At 42.7% G+C, this 25,685-nt stretch overlaps 1 protein-coding gene across 2 annotated transcripts in view; it reads right to left on the reverse strand.

The window, feature by feature from the left end:
• Positions 1–1,799: 1,799 nt before the first annotated feature.
• The window catches only part of SMYD2 (SET and MYND domain containing 2), a 132,438-nt gene continuing 108,552 nt past the window's right edge, over positions 1,800–25,685 (reverse strand). For both annotated transcript variants that reach the window (XM_029593211.1, XM_029593210.1), the window contains exons 9-12: positions 17,995–18,115; positions 10,776–10,950; positions 6,002–6,110; positions 1,800–3,796 (exon numbers count right to left, since the gene is read on the reverse strand). In XM_029593211.1, the coding sequence (XP_029449071.1) occupies positions 3,716–3,796; positions 6,002–6,110; positions 10,776–10,950; positions 17,995–18,115 (486 nt within the window). In that variant the 3' untranslated portion in view covers positions 1,800–3,715. The remainder of the gene's footprint in view (positions 3,797–6,001; positions 6,111–10,775; positions 10,951–17,994; positions 18,116–25,685) is intronic.

A 25,685-nucleotide genomic window follows, 5' to 3' on the forward strand; every position in this document is an offset into this window, starting at 1 on the left:
AGAAGATATGCACAGGACTCTACACAACATTCCTGTGAAACAATTACAAAGTATATTTTCTTGTGTTTCAACTGTATCCCCTTTTTAATGAAGATGTCTTTCATGTGACTCATTTGCAATTCATAAAGTATCCTTCTTGAAGTTCAACATATTGAAAGGGTTTTATTGTTTCATTACAAGCACTCTGTATATATTTTGGCAATGTTTTATGTTGATATTTTATACATGCTATAAAGAGAGCTTAGAAGTGGTGTGAATGAGGAATGATTGACTAGGACAATTGTTTTTGAATAGTTTTGATATTCTTTGCCATTGTGCAATAAAGCTTGCAATATTAAGCATCTCTCAAATCATTTAAAACATTAGTGGTGTTACTTACCCTATTTTAGAGTTCTCTGACAGATATATCCACGTGCTAACCAGGCCCAGCCCTGCTTAGCTTCCAAGATGAGACAAGATCAGCTCAGATATATGTAGTTTTCTTTTTCTTACACGTGCACATTTTCAGTTCCTTCAGACTATGATGCTGAGTAGCTTCCTGAGAGCAGAGGTCATTTTCTGGCGGTAGGTTACAGGTTTTCAGTGTGTATTTTAATTCTTCTGTTTCTTCCACTGTTTCCAATGCAGCATGTTTTAAAGAGGTCGTTGAGGGGACAGAACGTCTCAGCGGGCATTTCTGGTTTGCCCTTCGCTGCAGCCGACGTCAAATTGCAAGCTTCCTCTGCTCTATTCCACATGTTTCTTACACCTGGAGAGTGGCTCTACATATTGCAAAAAGGAAAAACAAAGCTCATATGCAGCGTAACACGGTTGATAATACTGAAGAGTGAAGGTCAGCAAAAAAAAAAAAAAAAAAAAGTACATGTTTCTATTTAGCATTTCAAGCCAAACACTCCTTCTGCCACTGTTTTTGAATGCAGAATACCAACATTTTCATCTGACTCCATGAATAACTTTTTTTTGTCAGAAATTTTTCTGAGTTGGAAGCTGGCAGAAGCCAGACCAAGAAAGAATGTTTATGTATCTTCTGTCCCTTGGGAACAGACCTGGATTTATATACAGCCTTATGCAATTCTGCTGAGATAGGTGGATCAGCAGACTATAAATTTGTTTAAATAAATAAATGCAATGAGACCTGCTTCCCACCGCCCGTCTTTTCCTCGCTCCTGGCCTCAGCCTTATTGGATTCACGCTCCCCCTCCTCTGGGCTGGACCTATGGTCCTTTTCCCAGTCCCCCAGACAGGGCTCCCACGTTTCTCTCATTAGAAGGCAGCGAATGCCAGGACAAGGAAACTGGAGGTCTGCACAGGGTAACAAAGACACTGAAGGTCTGGGGTAGCAGGGGAATGAGGAGAAATCTGAGGGTACGGAGGGGTCCAGGTGGGGGCGGGCTGCAGCAGAAGTGGAAATCCAGGTGAATGATAATCCAGATGAGAGGCCGATGCAGAGATATATCAGCCATGGCCCCAGCTGCCCTGAGACACACAGGGGGTAATAGGTTTCTCACTGCATCAGGAAAGAAAAGTTTCTCCAAGGCTATTCCAGGAAGTCCTCTCTCTCATAAACGTAAATGTGCGAACTTTCTCTAGCTTCTTGGCTGCAGGAATCCATCATTCCTGCACGAGTCCTGCATTCAGTTTCTTGTCCACTTCATACCTGGTATTTTCAGTTCGGCTTTTTTGTACAGAAACACAGGCCTACACCTATGAGCATGTTTTCGGAGAGGCGATCTAAACCAGAACCAGCTCTGGTCTCGGTTATACATTTCTTACAATAGGCAGACCAGCACAGCACAACATTTTTTTTTTTTATCATAGCACTGTTCCTTTATTGTCAGATCTTTTAATCACACTGTTTCCCTAAATGATCAGTTTAAAATGACAATTGATCATCTGTACTGCAGAACATCACTGTTCATGTAAATTAAAAAGTGCTATGCCAGCAATTATTTCCCCCCCAGCATAGCACTTTTTTTCTTTGCTGTATTTGACGTGGTATAAGTTATTCTAATAGTCCAGGCTGCCCCCCCCCCCAAGCAGGAACATAAACTGTAGGAGTAAGAGAAGTTACCCCATTTCTTCGTTTCTAATCCCTAGCCAGGAGCTAGAAATGAAGCACAGCGTGGCAGTTACTACCCTTAGCAAAAGGTTTGGGGGGGAGGGGGGGTAAGCTGCATGGAGCGGCAGGTGCTATTCTAAAAAAAAAAAAACTCCCAAAAAACAAAAAACCTTGCTGGACAGACCAGATAGACCATTCTGGCCTTTGTCTGCCATAATTTACTGTGTTACTATGCGTTAAGAGTTGTCAATTCATTGTGGCAGGAGACAAAGCGTATCAACAGACACATCTAATGTTATAAAATAGCCAAGCATAACCAAGGAGGCACCTAAGACCTCTTTTCTAGTATTCTCTCTCCCTCTTAGCTAAGATCAAGTGTAAGGTCTGAGCCACGAACTGAGAACTGTTCCTTCTTGGATTTTTGGCTGAAACTGTAGAAGTTGTACAACATAGGATGCTAACAACCTGCCACCCGACCCCACTGGGGGATACAATGACATTACAATTAGGGCTGGAGCAGGAAGCCTAAATATCCTGTTAAAAAAAAAAAAAAAAAATCACTCTCTTGCTTCTCTTCCAATTTCAAACTTTTTTTTTTTTTCTTTAAAGATAACAGACCACTACCGACGAGAAGCTCACCACACACACACACACACACACACAATCTGGTGACATTTCAGGCTCTACTAACAGCTACATTGGGAAACAAATGCATTCCACTCTATTTAAATGTAAAAGTGGTGATCTTCAGGCATACTTAAGGCTGAACCATCACAATGGAGCAATGGGCAGATGGTAATATCGCACTTTGCACTGCATACTGTAAAACAGTTATAGCCACAGCGATGCTATCCACCTGTGCGACCGTGGAAAGCAGAAAAGCTTTGTGCAGCAAGGTGCCATGCAAGATAAAACTAAGACAGCTTGCAACCAGCAAAGAGTAATTGAAATATCTGTCTGTCTTCAGGGAAGGTGCTCACTTGCCTACGTAGCTCACACAACAAAAGAGAGAAACTGCAGTTAAGGAATGAAGGAACCAGAAGTGGGCCATGCAGGCTGCATGATGGATTTTTTTCCCCCTTTTTTAATTATTTGACGGAGCTCTGGGTTTTATGCTACAGTAAAATGCGCAGGAAAAGCTTTGGTCAATTTTCTACAGTTAATTTCAATCAAAGGCATAGGAAAGCATTGCATTTTCTTTAAAACAAACACACACCGAAAAATGATCAACATGAGAACCATCTACCCAGAAATTTCAAAGTAAACCTTGCAATGTGCAACAGGCAGGGACCTTTGTTTTCAGTTTGTATTTGATTTTTTTTTCCCCACCAGGAATTTATCAGTGTTTATTACAATGAACAAAAATGGAAGAAAATCCTTGGAAAGAAATGACTTCTCTTTTTTTTTGCACAAATTTTCTCTTTTTTGTTTGTTGTAATAAACACTAAGAGGTTCTCAGGAAAAAAATCTAAAAACTGAACATGAAAGTCCCTAGCATTAGGCATAAACCTGGTGCACCACATAATTTTTCTTTCCAATTATATAACAGATGTACTTCCATATTTTCAAGTTTGAAGCATTCTCCTAAGCTTGACATACATTTTAAATGTTTTCAATGCAAGACTTTTCAATGAAAGAATTACAGATGCTAAATGTTCAGTTTTCTGCTATTTCCTTCTTAATCTCGGCGACGTAGTGATGATCCTTCCCATGTGCTACTTCCATGATGGCAAGAGCCTGGAAAAAGGAAGACAGAGGTTTGTAAGTCAAAACTCAGGAGTGACACAAACTCAACAGGAGACGTTTAGGAAAACATACAGGAGAAACAGCAGCACATCTTCATTCAAACCAGTTCTCATACAATTAAATGTAAGTGGACCACACCAAAATCACTGCTGACAAGACAACAGTACAATCCCTGCTATGCACAGGGAGGGGAATTTTCAAAGGCATTTCTCTTGTAAATATACTCTCTTGTAAATATACTGTACTTTTGTTCACAACTATTATAATTTTTGTTTACTTTGTCTCTTGCAATACCTTTGCTCTTGTAATTTATTTATTTATTTTATTTATTTAAGACATTTCTATACCGTTTTATCAGCGATATTACTGTTCAAAGCGGTTTACAATAACATAAAATAGGAGAGCAATTAAATAATAATAAATAGATAAACCAAAATCAAACATCAAAAATCAAAACATAAAACAAGGAATACAATAAGTGTATACCTCGCAACTTTGTTATAGTTACTGTTCCATGTAAAGGCTATGCCTACTATGTTTTGAGTTTAAATGTACACCGATATGATGTGCAAACGGTTGTAGGTATATAAAATCGTTAAATAAATAAATAAAAATACATTTCTGCAGGTGAAACACAGATTTGGGTTTATACAAAATTGTCTGCCCAACACACGGGTAAAAAAACCCAAAAACCATACATGTGCTTTTCACTGCAGTTTGAAGAGGTGCTCCTGGGGGCAGGGTCTGCACACTTCTATTTTCAAACATATGTACGTAATCCCTCCCACTCCCCCCCCCCCCGAAAACAATCTGTGCACAAATGATCAGGTGTGATAATTTTCAGAGGGAAAGCACACGTGCACATTCCCTTTGAAACCTGATGTCTATGGGTGCTTTTTACTCACACACTGTACTTTACACTAATGGGGGAAATTACAAAATGACCCCCATAAAAACTAAAGGGGAAAAAAACCCTGGTAAAGACATGTAGAAAGATACAAGGCGGGGATGGCACAATTGTTTAATAGCAATCCAATGTGGAAGGTCCCCTGGTTTTTGAGGGGGGGGGAGGGGGAGAATAGAAAATATGGCGGGAAAAAAATCCCAAGGAAAATGAAAACTCCTGGTGCCAGATCGCAGCCTTGGGTCTGACTGAGCGGGAGGCTCAAAGGAGCAGGATTAAAAAAAACAAAACCCCAAAACAAAGGATACAAGAAGTTTTGAAAATAAATCTCTGTACAACCAGGAAGGAAAATCCACTTTTCGCCGTAACTTGATGGTGGACTTTGAAGAAAGTTCGGAAGAGAAATGCAGCTTCCTAGGAAACCTCGCAAACCTTGAGGAAGCAACACGGGTGCGCCCGCTACGCCCCTGCATTTTTGTTATAATGCGCTGTTGGCGGTTGGGCCGACAGAACAAGAGGTAGGGGCACCTTAAGCCCCTAAGGAAACGAGACTCACAAACGCTGCTCCCAGTGGCGTCAGGCGTGGTGGGCTGGGGGACCGGTCCAATACTTTTCCTAATTCGTTTCGGGGAGCACGGGCCTGCCGGCCCAATGTTTAAATCCACTCAGGGAGGAGGGAGGGGGAGGGAAGTCATGTATGGCAGGCCAGGCGGGGGTTTTATTTTTCTGTTGTCGGCACATATGAGGCAATATTCTTTGAATAAAGGAAGTTTGTAAAGTTGTCTGGCTGCCTTCAGTGGGACAATTTTAAACCGAATCGGCGATATTCAAAAAAGACAGCCAGTTAGATTTAAAGTTATCTAGCTGAAGGTAGCTGGAGAAACTTTAAACGGGGGTTGTTCAGCAGGATGTTTATCCCGCTGAAGATCCTCTCTGGGGACAGGGAAGTATCTACCATACCTGCACGTATCTCGCCTCGAGCTACCAATGAAAAGGCATGAGCTAAATCAAAACCAGGATAACTTATCCAGCTAACGTTCGCCAGATAACTTAGATGCTGTAGGATTCTTTGAATATCGAGCTGCAAATATTTAAACCATGATCTTAAACAGAAAGCCCTTGGAAAAATATTATCATACGAACAGCGTGGATATGCCCATTACCTGCGGAATTACTTACCAGGGGCATTACTGTTACATCTCTAGCTAACAATTTTCAGTTCAGAAAATGGTCGCCATGTTCACCTACTGAAAATAAATACTGGGAGAGGTGACGTGACTGAAATACATTACCTTTTTCAGAGCCTTTATTCCCATACTCCTTTTCTCCAGTCCCATATACAGCCTGCCCAATTTTAACCACATAGAAGCAACATTCAGAGAGTACGAAGGGTAATGTTTGCTGTAAAACAAAGGATCGGTGATTATTTTCACTCATCAGCTGCTCTCTAGTTTCAGTCTGCACATGCAGAATTGCTGAAGGAACAAAATATCATTTGACGAAACCTGTACTTTCTGCAAACATTTTCAAGATGGCAGCATTTATGGATTTAAATCTTTTTCCGTGTGGTGTGCAGAGTGTACACACTGTACTGTACCAGACAGACCCATAAGCCTGCAAAATATCCTGAGGTTTTCATAGGGCGCATTGAGCTCCAGCTTGATGGACGCTATAACAGGGTACTTCTCCCTCTCCACTCCCAAGCCCAGAAATGGTCAAAATGCAATTCTAAAAATTTATCGTGAATAGTGTTACAGCCATTTTGGTCATATTGCATAACTTAACGCCAGGAAAAAAGGTGTAGTTATTTCTGGCAATGCATTATGCTATCACACGGTGTGATACTGCCCCTCTTTCATAATCCCACCCCTTCCCAAAATTTGCATTTGCGCCGCGTGATACCATTCAGTGGTGTGGTTGTGCCACCGAATATCTTGGTCAAATAAGTTCATCCAGCTAACTTGCTCAGCTGGTTATTGGCTGAATATTGACCTTCAGGGTCTTCTTCTGGCATTTGAGAAATGTCAAACTTTGGACTGGCTTGCAATTTCCTCGTGTAGAGAAGATGAGCATGGTCCTAAAGTGATTTATAGAGCACCAAATCTTTCTTGTGAGGTTGTAACCATATGGAGCTCTTGTAGGATCTTTAAAGAATTCTTTATTGGGAACATAAGTGGAGTTTCACAGGCGATTCATCTGAAAATCAGCTAATGGATGCTAACTTTTTCTTCTAAACCTGCCTAGTCCTGGGCAGGAAACAGAGATACAGAGAGACCCAGCTGCAGCTCTAAGCACTGCCAATTGAAAAAAAAGAGGCAGACTGTGAAGCAGCATAGGCAGAGTCACAGAGATGATATACAGTGTTCATCCCTAGCCTGGCTGGCTGTGTCTATGCTCCTGGTCAGCACAGGCCTGAGAAAGGGTAAAAATGCGTGGAAAGGATCAAGTTAAAACTGAAACACTAAACAAACCCTTTTGTGCAATATTCACAGAAAAAGATGCTGAGGGACCACAGGAACAAACAGAAGGGAGCTGCATCTAATTGGGGGTGGGGCGTGGTGGTGGTGATGTGGAGCCTGGAGGAATTGAGAACGGTGGCAGAGAGGGGGAGGTGGGGCTGCCCGGGAACATTTCTGACTAGAGGGCATCAGTAAGAAGGCGACCGAATTATGGGACATGTATGAAAGATGCACTAATGGTCAGCAGCTCAGCTGAAGCCACTAATGCAAATCCAAGTTTCAAATGTGGGCTATTTCAACTTTTTTTTTTTGTATGAGAACCCTTGTCTCCAATATATGCATATACACTGTTCTAAATGTACCCCTCCAAGAGATTCAGATACGTTTGAGAAGCCTGGAGGTGAATACATGGTTAGAAACTGTTTGAGTAAAAGATAACAGAGGGATTGATGGCAATAAGAAGCGCTTGGCAGTGTGCACAGTTTAACTCACAGTTGTGTGCACATTTTTTGTGTGCAAAATTTACTGCTGATGCAGCAAGAAGTTTTACACACAACATGCGTACTGGCTAATGCTCTCTTGTACAAATCCCACACTAATGATGGCAGCAACTACTACCCCTCCAATCAGAGAGGTGCACTGGCTTAACCTTGCGCTTTTTTTTTAGCGCTAGAAACTTAACTCCTAGTCCAATGTGGAGTAAAGTTGCGAGGGCCAATGTTAGTCTAGGGGCAGAAGCTGAAGTTCTGGTGCCAGGACCTATAGTCAGGGATTTTATGCATAGAAAACATGCTTTGTGCACATACACCATGATTTCTGCACAGAAAATGTGGTCTGTGTGCATAAACCATGCTTTTATATACACTAAGCATTTTCTTTATGCACATTTTCTGCTTTTTAGGCAATTTTTTTAAACTTCCAATGTATTAGCATACCATTAGTTTACTACATTGGAAGTTTAAAAAAAAAATAAAAAATCAGCGGATACGTTAAGAAATTGTTCGCCGAGGAGAAAACAGTGATCAGTAGGAGGTGCCACAGTCCTTAAACCAGTTCTTTACAAAGTTTTCGTAAGTGACACTGCAGGATTAGAAGGGAAGGCATGTCTTGTGCAGCCAACACTAAAATCAACAAGAGAACAGATACTTCAGGGAGAGTGGAAAAGAGATCTAAGAAAATGTGAGGACTGATCTAGAGTTTGGCAGCTAAGATTTAATGCAAAAAATACAAAGCAAAACAAAGTCTCATGCATTTTGGGCACACAAACCAAGGGGAAAAATAAATGAAATGGATGGGGAAAATATTCTGGCAAGCACTGAACGGAAGAGAGATCTGGGAGTAACCATAGTTGATGACCTCACAATGACTTCAAGCCAGCAGGAGGCTGGAGTGCATACGAGATGTACACCAAGCGGAAAATGGTGGCAAGCTCTCATCTAAAAAGTGTCCTGTTTTGGAGGGCTAAACTTCAGGAAAAACAGACCAAGAGCTGAAGCAATCCAGAGGAGAAGCACCAGACTAGTACAGATTGGAGGAGTAGAATTAAGAGTAACAGGAAAGTATTTCTTCACAAAAAGAGTGGTAAATGCAGGGAGCAGCCACCCACTGGATGCAGAGCGGGCAAAAGTGGCATGAAAGGCAGCAATCAGGCATAGAAGATGGAGGAAAGCAGAATATCAAGCACAGTCTGTATTATTGCAGCAGATAGACTGGGTGACCCTGGTAATCTGTATGCCATCATTTTCTGTATTTCTAGATCGCTAAAAAGGAGCCTCTGCTTGCACACCCGACTGGACGGAATGAAAGGATGTAAGATGTTTTCCTGCAGGTGAAGCATAGGTAGAAATCTTTGGAGGGATGACGATTTCCAAATTTATTTGAAGCTAGGTCTCCAGAACGTGTGCTAAAGGGAAGGCCTTCTGCCCATAAAATAACCCTTCTGTGGCACTTTGTTTCCAGATGTGCCAAGGCTCTTGGAACATTCATCCCCTCTGAATGCAGAAAGCTGGAGGCAGTCTCCTGTACAGCTCCCCCTACTGTCCAACTCGAGCAATGGTGCTCAGGAAAGACTCAGCTGCCTGCTAAATCAAAGCAGCTCTAGGGGAGGGAACAAGCTCTCAATTCAAAATCCAGTCTTCAAGTTGTAATTTTTACAATGCTTTCATTTAAAAAATAAATATATATATATATATATATACACACACACACACACACAGAAAACTTGCATAAGCAGGGAAAACATAACTTAAGAAACGAGTATGACCTTTGAAATAAACGGGCCATGTTGATTTTTCTTTAAAAGGCAACTTCTCATCTTTTTTTTTTTTTTCTAAAAGTACATTTCAAACAACTAAACCCCTTACAAGATTTCAAAATTCAGTTTCAGCTTTAAAGCAGTAATAAAACTGCATTGCCAAACTCCAGTTCCCCAGGAAGGAATACAGTGTCTGTCACATGGTCTGACTTTGACCAACATCATGATAAGGCAGGGAGCCAACTTTACTGCGCCACCTCGAGCTCCTGGGTGCTTTCAGATTTTTCCATTCTCTAATTTTGTCTCTCAATCTTCTTTTGAAAGATACTCCCATCTCACTTCTGCTTCCTTCCAAACATGCAGGTGGCATACCTTCTCCATAACATTTCCCCAGGTAAGACATGGCCCGTCATGAAATTGCCCTCCTGCCCTGGACCGAGTGGAGGCGTTCCTGGAAGGGCGCAGGCTGGGAAGGAGTTTGAACTTAGGTGCACTCTCTTGCTTTTTCTAAAGGTTTGTGTATAAACTTTCCTGAAACATTTCTGTGTATAAATTAGCAGCTGTAATTGTGCAGGAAGATTTGGTGGGATAATTTTCAACACGATCACATGCACTTTGAAAACTGGTATAACTTATGTAATTGCTTTCTTATTATTAAAAATATTACTTGCGCAGTCCACTGTTCGAGGTGAGTTACAATAAAATATATACAATATACACGTTTACATCACAGCAAAATAGCCACAAACAATGATTATGTAACTGTTACAAAATTATCCCATGTTTTGATAGAGTTGGGTCTTGTTTAGTGAGATGCCATGCAATAGCTGAAGAAAGTAACTACTGGTACTTTAAAAATGACCTATGTATTCAAATCTATAGAAATAACCCTTTTGAAGATGCCACATAATTGTTAAAGATCAAAAATACATTCTCTACCCCATGATGTACCACACATTTGAGGCCAAACTGCATCACAACACAATAGTTCAAAACATATGCAGTTATTATATGTAATTATCTGGTTTTCCTTTTTTCCTTCTTACTCCAAGTTCAATTTCCCCTGTTACATGTAACTGCTTTTTCCGCACAATTGTTCAAGCTTAAGCTTATTTTGCACTCCTGTTTCATGTGAACCAGCATGATGGGACTATTGTCTTGAATGTTGGTATATAAAAAACTTAAATAATAATAATAATAATAATAATATGCACAGGGTGATGCAGAAACGGACTGAGGCCCTACTCAGCAGCAGAAGCCAAGTTAACCTTACAAGCAGTATTACATAATAATGAAGGCATTCTCATTTTCTTTCACAGCTACCAACAAAACTAGCACATGCAACTGAATTACCTGTAAGGCTTGATAATTTTTTGTCCATAGCGCAAAGCGCCTTCCCAGTCTTGCACGTAGAGACAGACTCCCATGGCCTGGTACATCATGTGCAGCATGTAGACATTATTGTCCTCGAACACTGCTCCCATCTTATCCAGGCTGAGCTCACAGATCTCCAGAAGTTCACTAGGGGGTGCTAAAAAGTCAAGGAACACGTGGCTCTGATGCCCTGTTGGCTTGAAGAGGAACTCCTGCACTCAGTGGTTCTCCTGAGCAGTACTAATCATTGAGCTGCGAGAGGAGGGAGAAGCGGGAGCACCGAGACGGGCTTCCTTCTGCTCCTGCAGCTCCTCCAAGTTCTGCCAGCATTGTGCCAACTCAGTTTCAAGTCGGGCAGCTGGGGAGGCAGGAGAGGAAGCAATGGAGGAGAGAGAGAAAGGAGAAAATAATGGAAGGAGGCAGATAGAGTGCGCAAAGGAGAGGAAAGGGGAAGGGGAAAAGAGCAACGGAGAAGCAAGAGAGAAGGGGAAGGGCTGATGAATAGCAATAGACAGCACTGTTGCATACAGAAGAAGCTTTGCCTGTGGCCATGGATATGGCTATAGAAGAAAGGAAGGGAATGAACCATCTGGCTGGCCTGCATGGGAAGAAAAGGAAGCAGATGGCATAGCACGCCCTACACAGGGGGTGGCCGAAGAAATAAGTCCTTTGCTGACCTAGAGTTTTGGTAGGAGGGGAAGACAGTACTATAAACACATTTTGGAGGGAGATAAGGAAGAAATAATGGAGGATACAGAAAGGATGAAAGAGGCCATGTGTACAAAGGATTTTTACAATATAGAACAGACACTTTTTACTGAGGTTTCAAATAAGTTAAGCTTAAGTTTTAATATTTTATTTTCAAGCAATAAGTTGTGAGGGTGTGATGGTGGGAGACAAGAAAGAAGGCACACAGATCGATACCTTGTCTTGGGTATAACCCTGTGTGCCATACCAACTTGGTCCCCTATACATCTAATTTGCCTCTTACATACTTCTGTCTAGAGGCTCCACTGAATGGCAGAATATCCTTTCTGAGATAAGAAAGCTTACAATCCACCCTGAATTTTAAGCAGCCTCATGGTTAGAGCAGTGGGCTCAGAACTAGGGAAGCCAGAGTTCAAATCCTTCTGCTCCCACCAATGATCCTTGTGACCTTAGGCAAGTCACTTTTCCTGTTTGTACCCCAGATCAGTCCAGACTAGTGGGTTTTGTATCCCTACCAGCAGTTGGAGGCAGAGAACAAAAACTTTTGAGGTACTGCTACATATCCAACAGTGCCACCTGCAGTTCCTCAGTTTTTCTCTGTCTCCAGCAGGTGGTAGAGATGCAGTCTGAGTGAGATATATATATATATATATATATATAAAAAAAAAAAGTTTGGAAGATAGATTGGGAAGCGAAGAAGATTCTGCTCCCCGAAGTGTTAGGCACATTTGTGGCCATCCCTTAGATGGAGCCGGGCAAGCGGGGGTCTGCACCTACCCACGGAGGCTGATAACCAGGAGACCTGGTTCCCTCATCCCTGTGGAAGGCTTCTCCCTGGATTGCAGGCTCCAACAGGAAAGCATTTCTGTGTCATTTGTTGTTGGATTTTATTGCTTGTTTAATAAAGTAAAAAAAAAAAAAAGCCAAGCTGCTGAGGCTGGGCTCAATCGCAAACAGGTCAGTTAAGCTTTTGAGCTGGGATCATTTGGGGAGAGGTTTGTAAAAGCACCCAACACTACTGGGGGCCCTTGGGGTTTGTCGGGGGCAAAGTGTACAGCAGCTGCAGGCTATTTTTGGCAGTCCTTCCCCATGCGGCAATCAGCTATTCACCACATGGCAGCCACATGGTAGGCCTCATGGTGCTTTCCTTGCAGCATGCCAAAGCCTATCTGGCCTGTGTCTTGCATTGGATGTGTCTAGAATTTAATGTCCTCTGCAGTGAATGTGCCTCGGGAGGTGAAGGAACCTAGGGATACTCCTCCTCCTCTTTCCCTTGTGGAGCTTCCTCTGGGGGAGGATATCTTGGGGTGGGGGGGGGGGGGGAAGAGAATCCAGATGAGTCTGATCCCATGGAAAAGCAAAAGTTTTGTCCAAATTTTGTTCTGTTGATGCACAAGGTATTCTTGACCAGGCGTGGAGAGGTGGAAAAGTGGTCCAGGGGAAGAAAGCTGCAGGATCCCATAAAAATGGCCAAGGTAGTCCCAGCAGGAGGATCAGGAGGACTTCTGCGTCACTTGGGACTGGCTCGGACCTCAGGACCTCAGGATCAAGGGACCCGGCGGAGGCCAGGGAATATTCTGATCATGAGGATCCGTTTGAGGCTGGTGTTGATCTGGGAGATGATCTGGGGGATGACCAGGGCAATGGCCTTGGAGTGGCCGGTCCGGCCGATCAGCTGGAAGCACTGGATGGAGTGAAAGATCCGAACAACGTATCAGTAACCGAGGGGAATGACCAGAGGAGGAATTGAGGCCTCTCACCCCTCAAGTTTTGGATGAGCTGGGTATAAAGATTACTCAGGAAGATTCAGACGCAGTGGATATGGATCCAGTGTTGGATGACCTGGGGAGTCCGCCAAAGGCTTTTCAGTTGCCCAGGAAGCTGGTGGGTCAGATACTCCGGAGGCTGGCTTGAAGGTTAGCAGAATAATGGCAAAGTTGTATCCAATGACTGAGAACACTTTGGAGCGCCTAAGGCTGCCTAAGCTGGATGTGGCAGTGTCGGCAATCACAAAGACCACCACTATCCCAGTAGTAGGTTTGCTGCATTGAAGGATGTACAGGACTGCAAGCTGGAATCCAGTTGAAGAAGATGTTTGAGGTGTCAGCCTTGAGCCTCCAGGCAGCGATTTGTGGTAGTCTGAGGCAGTGGGCCTGTTTGCGCTGGGTGGAGAAGACACAGGAGAAGGTCGCTTCGTCACAGCATTCTAAGCAAGTGGCTCGGCTGGAAGCTGGGGTGGCCTATGTGGCAGATGCACTTTATATGATCTGGTCCGCAGAGCGGCTAGGAATATGGTCTCTGTGGTGGCAGTTAGAAGGCTGCTATGATTGCGTAACTGGTCGGTGGAAGTGTGGTCTAAGTCCCAGCTGTATAATCTCCCTTTTAAGGGGAAGTTAATATTTGGTGACGACCTGGAGCAATCGTTGAAGACCCTGGGGGAATCCAAGTGGAATAGTTTGCCGGAGGATAATAAGGCTGCCAGGAAGACCTTTCTGCTGTGGGCCTGTTTTCGGGATTGGAGGTGTTTTAGGATGGGCAAGATGACCTCAAATGCAGGGCAAAAGTAGGCCGCTGGTTGACAGCAGTCCTTTCGGGGTTCTCGCAGGACCTCCAGGAAAGGGGCCGGTCAGGGGGCTGATGGCGGTGTTAAAACTTTGCAATGAAGTCAGGCCATTCCACTCTTTGGTTGAAGCTGTAGGAGGAAGATTGTCCCTATTTTACGAGGAGTGGACCAGGATCACTTTGGACCAGTGGATTCTAGAACTGATAAGAGGTTAAGCTTTAGAATTTTCGTGTCCGATACTGGATGTCTTCGTGCTGTCCCTTTGCATATCTCGAGCCAAGCGACAGGCAGTACAGAACACTTTGCTGCGCTTACAAAGCCTGGAAACTATTGTACTGGTACCACCTTCGGAAAGGGGAAAAGGAAGGTACTCTATTTATTTTGTGGTTCCCAATAAAGAAGGTACATTCCATACCATTCTGGTCCTTCAAAAGGTCAACATGGCGCTGTGGGTCCTGCGGTTCCAGATGGAGATGCTGTGGATGGTAATCGCTGCGGTTCGGAAAGGACAATTTCTAGTGGCCCTATATCTAATGGAGGCCTAGCTGCATATCCCCATTCGGCCAGTGCACCAGATGTTTTTGAAGTTCATGGTGCTGGGGCAGCATTTTCAGTTTCGGGCCCTTCCCTTCAGGTTGGTCATGGATCTACATACGTTCACAAAGGTGATGGTGGCAGCGGCTCTAAGGAGGGAAGGGATTCTGGTTCTCCCTTATCTGGGCGATTGGCTAGTGCGAGCAAAGTCCGAAAGGGAATGTTGCCAGACGATGCATTGAGTGATAGAGTTGTTACAGTTACTCGAATGGGGGGATAAACTTGGACAAGTGTCATCTGGTGCCAGCCCAGTAATTGGACTATCTGGGAGCACATTCCATACCCGAGTGGGCAGAGTCTTCCTCACCCCTGAGAGAGTTGTGAAGATTCAGGATCAGATAGGGCATTTGTTGAGAATGCCAATTCCCAAGGCCTGGGTTTATTTGCAAGTACTGGATTCTATGGCGATTGTGCTGGATTTCATTTATGGATGTTTGTTCATCTTCGACCCTCCAGTGGTCTCTAATGTCCCATTGGAGTCTGTTGTCAGAGGAGTCTCAGTGACCTTTACTGCTGCAGGAGGAATCCAGATCTAGTCTCTCATAGTGGCTTTTTCTCCACAATCTGGAAAAGGGAGTGGATTTGGAGACTACGGATTGGGTAGTAGTGAGCACAGATGCCAGCCTCAGTTGTTGGAGGGTGTTCTGTCTCGGATGGAATTCTCAAGGTTGGAGGACACCCACGGAAGCAGCCTGATCTATCATTCATTTGGAAACGAGGGTGGTTCCCAGGATGCTGGTAATTTTTCGTCCTAAGGTCTGAAAGCGTATGGTCAGAGTATTCTCGGACAATGCAACGATGGTGGCATATATCAATCAGCAGAGCAGCTCGAAGAGTCACACCATGGAGCTTTTTGTCTGGGCAGAGCGGCATTTGGAGGACTTAGCAGCTTCACATGTGGCTAGAATGGACAATGTGCAAGCGGACTCTCTCAGCAGGCAACAGTTGGACCCGGGGGAACGGGAGTGGTCAATGGAGGTCTTTGACCAGATTTGGGTTCGCTGAGGTAGCCCCCAGCTGGATCTGATAGCGTCGCAAAGCAATGCCAAAGCGGCATGGTTTTTCAGTCGCAGAAGAGAGGTTGGAGCCAAAGGGACTAGATGCTCTCATTCTTCCGTGGCTAGCAGGGCTCCTGCTGTACGTCTTTCCTCCATGGATGTTAATAGGTACATATGGAGTTGTATCAAGAGACATCCGGGTTGGGTGTTTCTCGTGGCACCAGAGTGGCTGCGGCGTCCATGGTTCGCAGATCTGATTCTTTTGGCAGTAGACGGGCCTCTCAGACCGGCTCATCTTCTGGGTGTTGTTAAGGCAAGGTCCTATCTTCTCGGAACAGGCGGATCACTTTTGTCTCGCGGCTTGGCTTTTGAGAAGCAATGGTTTTGGTTAAAGGGTTACTCAGAGCGGATTATTACCACCTTGCTTTGGGCTAGGAGGCCGTCCACAGCTAAGGCTTATGTCTGGGTGTGGAGGGTCTTTGAGACTTGCTGTTTGGAAGATGGCCTATATCCATTTGTGGTAGGGATACCACATATTTTGGCCTTTAAACAATAGGGATTGACCAAGGGCTTAGCCTACAATTCCCTTCAGGTACAGGTAGTGGCCCTGGGGTATCTCAGGGGTAAACTACAAGGGAGTTCTTGACATTGCATCTAGATATGGTGTGATTTTTGAAGGGGGTCAAGCATTTGCGGTTGCCAGTTCACACAGTGTGTTTGGTGTGGAGTTTGACCTTACTTCTGCGAGTGCTTTGCGGTCTTCTGTTCAAGCCATTGCAGAAGTTGTCTCTTCTAAAGGACCTCACCCTGAAGGTGGTTTTTCTGGTGCTGATTTGTTCAGCCAGAAGGATTTCAGAGCTTCAGGCTTTGTCCTTTAGGGAGCCATTTTTGAGAATTAAGGATGATGGTATGACTTTGTGCACGGTAACATCGTTCCTACCCAAGATTGTTTCATCTTTTCACCTTAATCAGATGGTAGAGTTTCCTATATTTCCGAATTGGTCTTCAGAAATGCCAGAAACAAGGGAAACATTTGTTGGATGTTCGTTGGATGCTGTTGCGGTATCTTAAGGTCACCAACAGTTTCCGGTGGTTGGATCATATGTTTGTATTGTTTGGTGAGTCAAAGAAGAGATATAAGGCTGCGAAGGGTTCTATTGCTTGTTGGTTGAAGGAAGCTATTATTCTTGCTTATTTTTGCAAGGGCAGAAAGATTCCAGAGGGGCTGCAAGCACATTCTACAAGGGTGCAGGCAGCTTCTTGGACTGAGTGTCAGTTGGTGTCGCCACAAGAGATTTGCCGAGCAGCTGTGTGATCTTTGCTGCACACTTTCTCTTGGCATAACCGATTGGATGTTCAGGCGCCAGGAGAGCAAGTTTTGACAAGAGTATAGTGAGAGCAGGTCTTTCGCATGCCCACCCAATGTAGGGGTGCTTTGGTACATCCCACTTGTCTGGGCTAATTTGGGATATGAACAGGAAAGGAAAATTGGTTCTTACCTGCTAATTTTGGTTCCTGAAGTACCACAGATCAGTCCAGAGGCCCTGCCCCTGATTTACAAAAGACCGATTTAACTTGTGCTGATAGTATCTGGAGCATTCAGTTAGCTTACAGTTATAGCCTAAAAAGAGTTTCCAGGTTTGGTTGTTCCTTGGGGTTAATGTAAGAGTTCCAGTTCAGGTAGCTCCAAACCTTGGTTTGATATTTGCCCTGGGAAAGCAGGGGATAGTTCAGCAGTGCTCACTCTTAAGTTTGGCATGGGTACATGTGGCATTCTCGGATATGTAGCAGTCTCTCAACGTTTTGTTCTCTGCCTCCATCTGCTGGTAGGGATATAAAACCCACTTGTCTGGACTGATCTGTGGTACTTCAGGAATGAAAACTAGCAGGTAAGAACTAATTTTTCTTTCCCTCCATTGATCCAGGTACCAACTTAGATTATATGTCCTTCTCTGGGGCAGGGACCTGCCTACTGTAGGATTAATGAATTATAACTCAGCATGAATCTGGAAAGGCAAGTAAATGCAAATTCTCTTTTTAATGTTGTTTAATTACTTGATGAAATGAAAAATATAGCCAATAAAGCATTTAATAAGCAGATTAAATATTTACCTACACATAAGTGTTTTGATTTTAAATACAGACACCTTCCTCAGGAATTATGTAATGCTTTTGTGGCTACTGTTTTCTTTTTGTTAACCGATAGGGATTAACCCACCACTTTCAAATAGCCCTCCTATTACAGTTATGTTTTTGGCTGTGGGTCATGTTTTGTTTTTCATGTTTAATTATGAAATCCATACAAACAGGCATACAAGACAAAGAGAAAGGATATTTTTGTAGTGTTTGGCTCTCCTGAATTCCTCAATCACATTCCGAGCATACTTGATCATGTCTCTGACAGTTTCTGGTTTGGGAGGCTCATTCAGCTTTCGCAGCTCCAGTTTAGCTTCATCCTGGTAAAGACAGAACAGTTACAGAGGATTTCTCCTAAATCTTAAACATAAGTTCATGTAAAGTACAAAGCTTCAAGAATAATACAGAGTAGGGCCGAACAATTCAATGTCCATCTAGTATCTCAGAATCTGGGTGTTTTGCCCCGATCAAAGGGTAAGCCTCTGGCTGTAATATTTTTTTATGCCTGACAAAATGCATCTATCCCAAGCTCTAGTGGTTTGAAGCTGTTAATGCTAATTTGGACTGTCCAGCTCTTCTTCTTCAGAATGCAGACATCCTAGGATAAAGAAGAGGGGAACAAAACAAAGCATAGGTTTCCATCTGTGGAAGGTGGCCCGGCACATGGTAGCCAGAACCTGGAAATCTCCCAGAACACCATCAACTGAGTCTTGAATTTGTACAATTTAGAACAAGTTGTGCCAATGAGAAACTGACATTCCATGCCAGGTACAGGAACCCTGAGTGCTGTAGTAAACCATGCAGCCTTGCAGCCTGCAACCCGTTGGATTATTTTTAAACTGCACCAGCTACAGAAGGTTAGGGGGCCTGCTAAGCTTTTCAAACTGTGGTTCAGGCTTTAGTGTCCCTGTATTTGATTACTGTAATAGGGCTTGGTAAATTTGCTGGAGAAAAGTATATATCCATTGCAGGGATTGCAGAATATGGCAACAAGGTTGATTTTTTTTTTTTGATCTGTAGAGTAAGTGCAAGGCCTTTGCCGATGCAGTTGCATTGGTTACCGAATAAGGAATGAAATTCAGTTTAAGATTATGGTGCAGATGTTTAAAGTAACCAAGGGAATTGGCGCTGAATATTTACGGAACTTGGTTAGGAATTATGTTCCTAACCAGAGTTTACTTTCGGCACAGAGAGTGTTTCAAGTTCCATAGTTTAGGTCTGCACAGCGTTCCTTTCTGTGGTCAGTCTACAAATGTGGAATTTGGCCATGCTGGATATCAAACTACAGACTATTTATCAGGTGTTTAGAAAAAAGGTGAAGGCATGGTTGGTACCTCGTCTCTGAGTATTAAGTAACTGGGGTCTTGGGTGGTGCAGGTGGGTCATGTTTTTCATGTTATATTCTTATTGCATTTTTATTTTATTTCTATGTAGTACTTTACGTTTTGTGACATTTTGTACACTACTCCAGACAGGCTTTTCCTGAGTATGCGTGATATAAGAATCTGGAAATAAAATAAATTGTAGGTATTCTTTCCAGCAGCAGAGTTTCCATTAATGGGAAATTCAGCTGAAGGAAAGGATGGCAAACTATTTAAAATCCAACAGGTTGCAGGATCTGAGGCAGCATGGTTTTACCAGAAAAAGGTTGTTTTTGACTGGGTGACTGCAGACTTGGATTTACTTGGATTTCAGCAAAGCTTTTGACATGGTCTTACATAGGATGCTCATGAATAAAAGGAGAAGTCTGGGAGTGAGTCCCAAGGTGTTGGAATGGAATACAGATTGGTTGACTGATGACAGCAAGCAGTAGTAAATGGAACCTACTCTGAGGAGAGAAGAGTGATAAATTGAGTGTCTCAAGGATTGGTCCTGGGACTGGTTCTATTCAATTACTTTGCGAGCAATATTGTGGAGGAGGTAAGAAGGAAAAGCTTGTCTTTTTGCAGATGATATTCAGATCTGCAACAGAGTGGACATACCTGACAGAATAGAGAGAATCAGAAGCAATCTAAGAAAGCCTGAGGAATGGTTGAAGGTTTGGAAGCTAGGATTCAATGAAAGATGGGTAATCATGCACTTGGGGTACAGTAATCCAAGGGAATTGTACGTGATGGAGGGCGAGAGCCTGATGTGCAAAGACCAGGAAAACGACCTAGGGGTGATAGTGTCCAACGATCTGAAGTTAGCAAAGCAATGTGACAAGGCAGTGGCCAAGGCCAGAGAGATGCAGGGTTGCATAGAGAGAGGCGTAAATAGCAGGGAAAAAAAAAAAAGAAGAGGTGATAATGTCCCTGTACAGGCCTCACCTGGAGTATTATGTTCAGTTCTGGAGACCGTATCTCAAAAAAGATAGAGACAGGATGGAAGCGGTCCAGAGAAAGGCCACCAAAATGGTGTGGGGTCTGCATGGAAAGACTTATGAGATGAGACTGCAGGGCCTAAATATTTGTACTCTGGAGGACAGGAAAGGCAAGGGAGTTATGATAGACTTTTAAATACCTGAAAGGTATTAATAATGTACAGGAAATCAAACCCAATGGAAAAGAAGCTGTAGAACTAAGGGCATGATATGAATCTCCAAGGACGTAGACTCAGGGAACTACATCAGAAAGAATTTCTTCATGGAAAGGATTGTGGATACATGCAATGCCCTCCCATAAGAAGTGGTAAAGACAGGAACGGAAATGGAGTTCAAAAGGGTATTAGATAAACAGAGAGGACCCCTAGAGGCTAGAGGAAGGAAATGAAGAAACGGGGTAAACTGTGGTAATTTTAGCTTTAACATTTTTCTTTTTGCAATTAAAGATTTTTAGTGAACCAATAATCAATACATTCACTTTTACTGATCTCAACATGTACCAAACTGCAAAAACAAAACACATGTACATAAACATCTTTATATCCTACATGAACAGGAGACAGAAAATAAGATTCAATCTCCCAGAGGTTCTTTGAAGAGTACCTATCCCATATCCTCTGTAATGGTAACTACTCCTAAAGTCTCATTCAAACAATAAGCTGTGCTTATCAACTTTTCAAATATTTTCACTCTCTGTACCCTCCCACCCCTCCCATTTTGCCCAGATCTTTCCATCTCCCAAAATCTGAAACTACCAGCGACTGCCTAACTATCCCTGCTAAGCTCTAGCCATGGGTTGAAATGCAAATTGAAATTTAGATCATCCATTATCCAGGGGCAGTATAGGGATCTTTGTCCAAGATCATTTCACATAAGGGTCCCATGTCTTTTCAAATTTCTGTAATATTTCTGTAAGTTTGGCTAAATAGTATACGCTCTCTAAATGGGCACACACACTTGTTGCTTAGAAGGAAGAGTGGGCTTTCTCTAGCATTAGGCCAATTCACATCGGGCCGCAATCCCAACTTGACTCACCAAAGCCATCAAATGCCGCTCAAGGCTCTGTATAGGGATATTCAATAAAAGGACAGTAGGATCTCTAGGTATAATGGTACCCATCATTTGCAAATTTAATTCTAATATTCTATCCAATACAGAATCTCCTCCAGGCAGTTCCACTGGATATAAAAGAATGACCCCTTATATCCATATTTCTGCCAGCAAGTATAAGCAACCTTTGGATAATACTTATGCAGCTTCTCAGGTGTTATCGATATATTATATAACTGTTTTTGACTATTGTGGTTGCAATAGAGCTCTTCCTCGTATATAGAAAACAAAAAGTCCCAAATCAACTCATCCAATGATTGTCCCAAATCTCTTTCCCAAGGGACCTGATGCTTAGGTGTGGTCTGCAGTTCTGCATTCAATAGGAGCATACATTTTTCAGATGGAGTTTGTCACCCTATCCGCACTCTCACAATATCCTTCAAACAGTAATTTATCCTTCAATAGATCCCTCATAATCCCCTTCTGTTTAACAAAGTGCATAAGCTGAAGGTATATGTAGTAATCCTCTTCCACGAGCCAAAATGTCTGTTGTAATGTAGACATCACACTTTTTCCAGTCTGGAGCAGCCCTGTTCTCTCCATCTCAAAAAGACTCTCATGGACTTTCCCAATAGAAAATCCCTATTATAATGAAAGGAAGAGTGAAAGCAATAATCCCTATCCCCCAATAGAGAGCCCTTCCACTTATTCCACTATTCAATAGTAAATAATGGAATGGTCGGGAGGCCTTCTCCCAAAATTCTAGCCCTTCTACATAGCCATACCAACGTTTCCAGTGGTGTGCCCTTCATCAAGATGTTCTCAAGTTGAACCCATTGTTTAATGTCCTTTCTTTTTGCCAATCTATTACCACATTTAATTGGGCTGACACATAATACCTCTGCAGATTTGATATTCCCAGTCCCCTCTCCATTTTGGTTGATACATAACTCCTCTTCCAACCCTAGGGAGCTTTCTTTTCCATATAAAACCAAACGCTTTTTCTGCCAGGAGTGCAAGGACAAGTCTGGTATATAGGTATGGGAAATAACAGAACTGTCCCAGCCATGAGACATTCCCCCATCCCATCTATTTAGAGCTTGATATATTCCCATCTCCAAAGTCATATATTTCAAAGTGAAAAGATGATCCAGTTGTGCCACAATTCATAATACCTAAGTATGTCACTCCCTCCCTTACCTCTCTGAATGCAAATAAGCCTGAAGTTCTTCCTAAATTGGTCACAAAATTCCGGATCACTCAAGAAACTTATTTAATTTCCAAAACCACTTCCCTAGGTAGCCCCTAGTCAGACTCGGTGTCTGACCTATTTCTGTATCAGAGGCTTGAGCAATCATAGCATTTATCCACCAGGAAATAATCCTGGAGTATACAAAATGGGCTTTAAAGTAAAAGGTGTAATTATGCAGCATGGGGTTGCACAAGCTTCAAATGTAAGCCAATCACCAATCCGTCATCAGAGCTTTCAGTCTGAGTCAGTGTTGATGCAATGTACCTCTCCCTCCCCCAGAGTTATGTGAAGAAGGTTATCTAGTTAAAGTCCCTATCAATAACAATACATCCCTCTGCCCAATCTAGCAAACATTAGAATTAAAATCTAGAAAGGGTCCTTGTGCTAAATTTGGCATGTAAATGTTTACAAAGTTAAAAACTTCCTTTTTTAATCGTATCTTGACAATGATATAACGTCATTCCTGATCATGGATGACAGACTTAACATCTACTGTAAGATGTTTTGCAAACAATCTCCACCCCACAGTATTTATTCTTTATATTAGAACTGCTGAGGGAAATTGAGAGCAGCTATCTTTCAAATCTTTTCTGCAAATGTGTTTCTTTGCAAAAGTAAACATCTGTTTGCAACTGAACTGCTTCTTTAAGAGTCAATTTCTTTTTGTGTGGCTTATTTAACCCCTTAACATTCAGGGATACAACTTTTAATCGATCCATCATGACCACACAGATATTATATCCTTTGGGGTTAATCAGCATCTTGCTAAAATTACCCAAGTGCCCCCTGTGTGTTTCCTTTTACCATAGAGCATGCCCCTTCCCCCACCCTCTCTCATTTTAACCTCAACCTCCTCCATGAGGAATGTCATCGTTTCCAAACCCCTCCATTGACCAGTCCCAGACCCACTCACTCTCTTTTGCAAAATTTAAAGTACAAATCTTCCATTTAAGCTGTAGTGTTCCCATCGTAACAAACCTTAAGCGTTATTTAAGCCTTGATATAAACAAGCAACAACCGATTACACTTCTGTCCCCTGGTGTTCCCTTCCTCCAGAATTTGCCTAGTTCTCTTCAGGTAGTAGCATCTTTTGAAGAGGAGCTGCCCGAATGACGACAATCTCCTGCCTCCATTATGGACCCACTGCCACTTGGTGGCCCCTCTTTTATCGCTGCAAGGGATGGAGCTCGACTCTAGCCTGACTGCTTACATAACAGTCCCGCATCCTCTTCCACCGCTTTAACTCGTGAGGCTCTCTCATTAATTGAAAAACTCCGTCCAAATGGGAACAGCCACCTGTATTTTACATTCTCCTTGCGCAATGCCTGCAGTATCTTTCGAAATGCTGACCTCTTCTTAATTGTAATTGGTGATATATTCTGAAAGATTTCAAGCCAGTGACTTTTCCACAAGATCTGATCCATTTTTCTACGTTGGTTAAGCACCTACTCTTTAATAGGAAATTAGTGAAAACAAACCACTATGTCTCTGGGCAAATTGCCTCCAGGTTAGTCAAAAGATCATTGTGGCCTTTCCAACTTTATCTTGGATAAGTCTGCCGATTCCTTGTCTAGGCCCAATACAGAAGTGCACACACTTGTTACCACCTGGGAACAGTCAGCAAATTCCGCTCCCTCTGGCACTCCCCGGATTCACAAATTTCCTCACCGAGACCTATTCGCGAGGTCGTCAAGGTGCTCATTAAAATCTACATTAGCTGCAATTAGGTCAGTAATTGCCATTAGTCTCTGCGCAAGCGCCATATTATAATCTAGTCTTACTTTCGCTTTTCAGCCCATGTGCCCACATCAGTAAAATCTCTTCTCAATTTGGCCACTGTATCCACGATTTCTTTTTTTAATTGCGCCCATATCATCTCGCAAATCTGTGAACCAAGTTTGAAAGTCCGTTCTTGTAGATACTTTGGTGCCATGTATAGATCATGCATCCGCTTGATCGCTGTGGCCTACCTCCACCTCGCCTCTCTCGTTTGGGCACTCCTCAATCAGCGCCACACCAGAAGCATACAGAAAGAGTCGGATGGCCTCTATAAGGCGAGGATGGCCTCTATAAGGCGAGGATGGCCTCTATAAGGCGAGGATTATATGCGATGAAGTTAGGAGCTCTGATTTCAGGCGTGATGTCACTTTCTCCACTGAGCTGTAACATTTTTGCATGGGATTAACTTGCACAGAGCAGCAGTTACAATCCTAAACATTTTGCTGAGCAAACTAGAGGGACCATATGGGTCTTTATCTGCCATCATTTACCATATTGCTATATTTATGAAGGAAAGCATGGCACAAGCTTGGGAAACTTCCTCACCTTGATTCTTTCCATGTGCTTAAAGCTTTTTCTGAACTGCGTTTAGTTGGTGTCTAAGGCCCTGGAGATATTTACTTTCCCGTTAAGCGTGCTTCCACTAATGTTATGCCAGGGAACGACTATTGGATTCACTAATCACCAAAAGGTTGCTTACTGTTCTAATAAGCTGTAGGACTGGATGAACTGTTGCCTATTATTTTCAGGTTTTTTTTGTTTTATTTCTCTGTTCTCTTTACTGACTATCAGTTTTGTGTTACTATTAACAATTAGATTGCAGCATTTTTTAATTTCACACCTCTTTTCTTCGAGGGACAGTGAATGGTGCTTCCCTATAAGGTGATGCAGTTAGAATATTTCAATTAAAAGAAACCCCAAACACATACAGTAATGCACAGGAGCATTATCAAGAAAAGAAAGCTCTTTTCCTCATTTGATTTCAATATTTTACGTTAATTGCAAGACAGTATTTACTTAGAATAGTCAGTACGTGTTACATTAATATCTGAGATAACAGGAAGTTTCTCTCCTATTTGTCAGCTGAGAACCGGGAGCACAGAATAGCTCAGCTTTGTTAAATCATTGGCTACTTCTAGAATCCTCTGAAGGACTGACTCTAGCAGGAGTGTTGCCTTCTAGTGACTATTGAGTAAAAAATACATTAAAAAGCAAATTTTATATTATTTTAGCCCTTTTTCTTCCACCAAACATTCACAGGCGTTTCCTTCCTTCCGACCTTGAGGTCACTCCTTCTAGACAATAAGTTAATTTTGCTTAAGTTTCAGTGGCAGGCTATATAGCCAGCATTTCCTATTCATTAGGGAGACATGTCCTGCTAAAATGTTTGAGCTACTATTTATGATGGAAGTACTGGCAATAGCATAGTAACCTTTTTGTGTCCATA

The sequence above is a fragment of the Rhinatrema bivittatum genome, chromosome 3 (assembly GCF_901001135.1).
Source record: "Rhinatrema bivittatum chromosome 3, aRhiBiv1.1, whole genome shotgun sequence".
Classification (NCBI taxonomy): Eukaryota; Metazoa; Chordata; class Amphibia; order Gymnophiona; family Rhinatrematidae; genus Rhinatrema; species Rhinatrema bivittatum.